This window comes from Cyprinodon variegatus, unplaced genomic scaffold, assembly GCF_000732505.1.
Source record: "Cyprinodon variegatus isolate N-32 unplaced genomic scaffold, C_variegatus-1.0 Scaffold817, whole genome shotgun sequence".
Classification (NCBI taxonomy): domain Eukaryota; kingdom Metazoa; phylum Chordata; class Actinopteri; order Cyprinodontiformes; family Cyprinodontidae; genus Cyprinodon; species Cyprinodon variegatus.
In genome coordinates, this window is record NW_015151270.1 from 41,614 (window position 1) to 47,868 (window position 6,255).

Genomic DNA, 6,255 nt, shown 5'->3' on the forward strand with positions numbered 1-6,255 from the left:
GTTTGTAGCAGCTGGGAGTGAATAGAAAGAGTTTTTAGGGTTTGTGATAAAAACTGCAAGTATGTGAATCTACAATTATATATTATTCATCGGCAGGTTTTAACATTTTTAGTTAATTTAGATATTTATAAACTTTTATAAACCACAGTTCATAAAAACTGTTTTAGTGCAGCAATAATAAACAGAGCTCGCTCTCTGTTCCTTCTATATATATTAATCCATTCTTCCACCTTTATTTTAAACCTTTGGAGTTTTACTCCTTCGATATTTTTTTGTCATATCCCTAAGCTCCCAAAAAAAAACTCCTGGATCGGCTTTCTGATTGGTTGATGCTTCGGCATCCAGCTGCAAACGTTAAATTTTCTGAATCGAAACGTTTCGACACATTGGAAAACTGTATTGATTTTGTTTCAATAATGTTTCACTGAATACTGACACCTGCTGGACATTTGAAAACACTACAGTTAGACTCTGACAGAGTAAACTGACACTGATTGGATGACCTATAATATTAAATTATATTTAAAACCATTGTTTGCTTTGATGTAGTATTTCATATTTTGGTATAAATTGAAAATATGTTTGATATTTTCACATAGATTTTTAGATAATCCATCAGTTTTAACAAAGCATTAAAATTTAAGTGAGCATGTGGGACTAGGATTTATTTATCTATTTAAGATAACAGAACAGCAAACTAAGAGTCATAACTATGATAACAAAGATCAAATATGAGATCAGAATCGTCCCGCTCTTTTCTCTTTAGGATGATCCGTTTTTCTTGATTAGTTTGATGATAAACCGCAAAAGATCGGATTTTTTTTTTTTGGCAGCATCGTTGTGTCAACAGATGCGCATATAAACACAATTTAGTGCTTCAGTCAGTTCCAAACAGCTCCTGTATCGGTCACGTGACTTTCATGAAACTATATGTGCACCGACACAGTATTTTTCTTTTAGAGCTCGACACATACGCCGACGCATCCAGTGTTGCTGAACCCATCATCAAGCTCCAGCATTGAACGCTTAAATGCGCCGCTAGACCTCTTCACGCCGTCTCCCATAGACTTTGCATGGAATTCAGACGCTTTGACGCAAAAAATTTTCCCAATGTGAGCGCAGCTTTAGTCTTTATGTTCACTGACATCATTCATCTCCATGCAGCGACTCGTTAAAGGCGTTCAGCAGGTTGTGAATTTATTGTTTTTAAACCAAACGTAAAGGTGTGCTGTGAATACTCACCATGTTGGTGTAGGATCGGTGCGCCTTCACAGCTTTCTCCATTAGGTCCAGTTTCTCCTGGTTCTGGTGTCAAACAGAAGATGTTGGAATGAAGCTTCATGTTCAGAACATTCACATCATTAAATCCTAAAAATATCTGATCCATCTCCAGGTTTTATCTGTCACAAAGTTGGACTTTATCAGGTTCTGGAGTTCTGATCAGATGGTCCGTTTAGCAGCTGCTGACCTGTTTGCTGGGATCATCGAAGGCCTTAACGAAGGCGGCTGAGGCGTTTGAGGCGGATCGGATCGTATCGGTGCGACCCAGTCGGAACATTCTCAGAGAGGCGCTTTCATACGTAGCGCAGCAGCGCCGGTACTTCCTGGGAACCAAGAACAGGACAAACTGAGAGATGATAGCAGCACTAAAGGTACCAGAACCGGTCTAGTGATGACAGTTTCAAAGCCTCATGAACCAATGAACCAATTTAACACAATCAGCAAAAACTCCACACATTTGCTACAGTTTAGAATGGCGGCATCTGCTGGGTAGCTATGAGAACTACAACTGAGCGGGTATTCTTTTTTCACGGCTGAAATGGTTTGTTCCATAATAATAGTATTAATAATGATTATATACATAAATAATTATGAAAAAAATTGTCTGACCTGTGAAATTGCAATATGATAAACAGACCTTCTGATGCATAACAGCTATGTGACGGTGTGATCCTTTAACTATGGCTCCCAATTCTAATCCATCCTGGTTTCCAAACTGCATATTTATTCGATTGGGGTACAGATTAACCTGCACGCATCGAAGCTGAGAGATTCTGTGATCAAATCCATCTCTGTTGCATATCTGCATTTCGTTTTTGGCTACTTTTTGTTAATTAGGACACTTCCTGCCTGTGCAGCCTAATATTAGAGTGGGCTGCACCTACAGCTATATAAACACATTAACAAATTATCCTTTTAATCTGCAATTCCCAACTGATAATTCTACCCCTAGTGGCCAGTGAGTGCATTGCATTGCTAGTAAAATAGGGCTGGGATCTGTTCTACCAAATAAAAAAATTAAACAAGCTTTTATCAACCAAAAAGTACGTTTTTCTTATATGTTTGGGTTGACAGAATCTGGCTTGTTATGGGAAGAAGTATGTCTTGTCTACAAAAACTTTGTCAGTCAATATGCTCAATCCAGAACTCCTCAAGTGGAAAAGTTGTAGTTTTACCTGCTTTCATTTGGTAAAATATCTTCTTTAAGGGTCCTTTGGCTGTTTGCTTATTAATCGAAAAAACAATCGACAGATGAATCAATTAGCAAAAATAATCGTTAATTGTAGCCCTAGGCTGTATAGGTGTGTGTCTCTGTATATTTTAGATCTATGTGCATGAAGCAAACTATTCAGAATAAATTCTAAACTAGACCTAAACTAGTGATAGTTGCTGGAAATGCGCCTCTATACACCTATGTAGATATTGCACCAAAAACCAGACATTTGCAGCTAGAATAGTCATTTACCACATTAGCAATGTATAGAGTGTATTTCTTTAAAGTTAAGACTACTTTACAGTTATCTTTATTGAAAAGTACAGCTTTTCCTTCAAAAATAAGGACATTTCAATGTGACCCCAAACTTTAACGGTAGTTTATATATATATATATATATATATATATATATATATATATATATATATATATATATATATATATATATATATATATATATATATACTGTAAATATAACATTTCTTTCCCTTTCTTTGAATAAAACCGTAAATGGGAAAAAATCTGTATGAGCCGTGATTCTGATGTTATTTAAATACTTCACTATTATTAAAACTCTCAGTTTATTCTAATAGACTTTGAAGCTCAACACAAAGTGTGACGTAACGAGGCTTCGTTCGCAGCGGTCATGTGATCGGGGTGCACTTGAAACAATTTTAAGCAACAGTTCTACTTCAAAAATGATCAAAGTTCAACCGACTGGAGCCGAACATCCCTGAACCGGTCCTCCTCTCACCTGTAGTAGGCCAGCTGCAGGGCGATCTGTATAAAAGCATCCGGACTCATCTTGTGAGCTTTAGGGACGTTCTTCCCAAAGTGTCCGAACACCGTCACCCTCATGTCCAGGTCCTGGGCCAGCCTGTAGAGGGACAGACGCTGAGTGGCGGGACAGACAGATGGACGGACAGATGGACGGACAGATGGACGTCCACCAGGCGGCTCATCCTGCCGCTCTCACCTGTTCATGCTGAGCTTTGCCTCCTCGATGTCCTGCTTGATCTCAGCCGTGACGTTGAAGGGAAGTCTTTGAGGGACGGGAAGAGACCCAGCAGGAGCTCCGGGTGCCTCAGGCTTCCTCCTGTTTCCATGGTAACGGGAGAAAAAACACCAAATGGAAAGGATTTATTTTACAGGAAAGTAAAGAATACCTAATAAAAAGTCATAATTATCAGATATTCGACTTTTAAACTTTGTAACTCATAATTATGAATTTCTATTTGGCATTTTTTTATTTCCATGTGGCGGAAACAGGCTTCCATAAATTTAATGTTCTGTTAGAACAAAAGTTTTATTGGATAAAATCTTTATTTCAGAGCTTCGTCTGATTGGTTTGGGTTTCTGTGTCACTGACGTGAACTCCACCACATGGTCGATCAGCGCCACGATGGGGGGGCCCTCAGCAGGAGCGTGCTCATAGTTCACTCCACAGGTTCCATCTTCTCCAACAATGAACTAAAGGAACCAGAAACATTTACTGATCAGCGAAGCAAACAGCTCTCTGTGCTTCCAGCCTTTCTATAAAGACCTGAGCTTAAATTGGACCAGCCGGTCCGGTCCGGTTACCTGCAGCGTCTTGTCGAACCAGCGGTTTCCACTGTAGCCCCGGCTGCCTCCTCCATGCAGCATCTGGACGGCGGCAGAGCTGCGGTAAAGCTCACCGGCCGCCTCGGACGTGACTCCATCCAGACACAGCGTGAAGATGCTCCTCTGGATCGCCGAGACCGAATCTTTGTTGGTCTTATCTGGAGCCGGAGGAAAGAGGAATCAGATATTAAGATGTTCTGGATGTTTTTACATGAATTATCCCTCCTGCTAACATTTGTTCAGTAACTGAGGCCTTAAATCTTTATCTGTTATTAAAAGATGCTTTATTAGTCGAATATCGGGACAGTTTTTCATTTCAGACCAGGAAAAACTCATTACATAGATTAGAAAATAATAGAAACCAGTCAAATGGTTCAGATGTTGATGGTTTCTCTGGATTTTGTGACATTTATTCTGATGAAAACCATCTTTTACCATCTGAAACTCTAATTCTCTGCTCCATGACTGACATCTAGTGGTAGAAGGGTTGAATTACATACTAGTGAGGAAATAAACCTCAGTAATAAAAAGGTGAAGAGGATTTTATCCTTAATTTTCTGAGCCACAGTAATCCAGGCTTTAGGCCCGGTTCTGACCCGTACACGTCAGTCTGTGACGAACCTTTGATGAGGTTGACGTAAGCTTTTCCCCAGACGTCTCGATGCTGGGTGGTGAGGATGCCCACAGGTTCGCTGTTGGTCTCCTGTGAGGCTCTGCAGATCTTCTCCAGCTGAACACAGAGCTGATCTACAGTCAGTGGAGTCCCGTCCCTCTGGTACACGTCCAACTGGAAGAACTGGGAGGAGTGGAAGCACTGATTTAAACACTGATCAGGTTGTTTATTCTACAGGAGCATCGAGTCTGTTGCCTTTTTAAGAAAGTCTGGAATGTAGGTTTACTCAAAGCCCCTCAATATGATGCTATAAAATTAAATAAAGTGGAACCAGCTATATTTAGAGTCCCTGTAATTTGTTATTTGCTTTGGACCTCAGAGGTTTGACATTATTTTAACATCATCATAAAGTAGATAACTCAGCAAATCAAGATAGAGAATAATCACATTCAAAGAGAATTAAAAAGAAAAAACATATCTAGTTGGATTAAAGCATAAATAACATTCTGATGGCTTTTTAGCAGTGAAACACTATAATAAAATTGATGTTAAAGGAAAACAGAACCCTGAGGAACTCCTCGGTTCAAAGTAAACAGAGTTATAGAAATATCTCTAAATGACAGATTAGAAGTAAACCAATCCAGAGCGGAACCAGATTAGAAACTATTTCTGAAACTAGGGATGCAAACAAATAATAATTTTAGGTTTATTTGTCAATTATCGGTAGATAAACATTTGTTCAATCCAGTTAATGGATACCATTTGCTTAAAAATGATGAATGTCCACAAGAGGGAGCAGTTCATTCTTAAACAGAGCCTCACTGTTGTTTGCAAGAGAAGGAATGTCAGAGTGGAGGTAAGAGCAGAACCATGAATGGATCCAGAGTCCGGTCCAGATTATCTCCACCTGTTTAATGGATCCAAGGATCCAGAATGAACTTTATGAGGTTGTGTTAGTAAATCTAAACTCCAAGGTTGTTTCTCAGTTCACATGAACGCGAGTACGGACTCGTGTCCTCGCCAAGTCTGTTCTTGAGAAGAACACAAGAAAGTCTGGACTCAGGGAGAACGGGGGAAGTAGCATAAATATGGCTCGATTGGAACAGAAGCGTACTGATGACATCACAACATTCAAAGCTAATCTGGAGCTGCATTTCACCTTCTGTTATTAAAAGTCTCTAGATGATAATGAATTCTTACTTTTTTAATTTTTGGGGGAATAGTAATAATAATGAACACAGTGAGATAAACACAAATCAAATGAACATTTTTCCAAATAAAACAAGAAACCTCCATCGTAGCCAGCAGTACTTTACACACGGCTATGAGGAGAGAGGGCTGCTGCTGACATGCTAACATTAGCCCTGGCTGCTGCAGACGGGCTAACGTTAGCCCTGGCCGCTGCAGACTGGCTAACGTTAGCCCTGGCCGCTGCAGACGGGCTAACATTAGCCCTGGCCGCTGCAGACGGGCTAACGTTAGCCCTGGCCGCTGCAGACGGGCTAACGTTAGCCCTGGCCGCTGCAGACGGGCTAACGTTAGCCCT

General features: G+C 40.1%; 1 protein-coding gene across 2 annotated transcripts in view; it reads right to left on the reverse strand.

Annotated features, from left to right (window-relative positions):
• Window positions 1-6,255, reverse strand: part of LOC107098859 (carnitine O-acetyltransferase-like) — a 27,189-nt gene that overhangs the window by 3,708 nt on the left and 17,226 nt on the right. For both annotated transcript variants that reach the window (XM_015396720.1, XM_015396721.1), the window contains exons 6-12: window positions 4,718-4,892; window positions 4,076-4,254; window positions 3,864-3,964; window positions 3,471-3,590; window positions 3,249-3,371; window positions 1,469-1,604; window positions 1,243-1,305 (exon numbers count right to left, since the gene is read on the reverse strand). In XM_015396720.1, coding sequence (XP_015252206.1) covers window positions 1,243-1,305; window positions 1,469-1,604; window positions 3,249-3,371; window positions 3,471-3,590; window positions 3,864-3,964; window positions 4,076-4,254; window positions 4,718-4,892 — 897 coding nt within the window. The remainder of the gene's footprint in view (window positions 1-1,242; window positions 1,306-1,468; window positions 1,605-3,248; window positions 3,372-3,470; window positions 3,591-3,863; window positions 3,965-4,075; window positions 4,255-4,717; window positions 4,893-6,255) is intronic.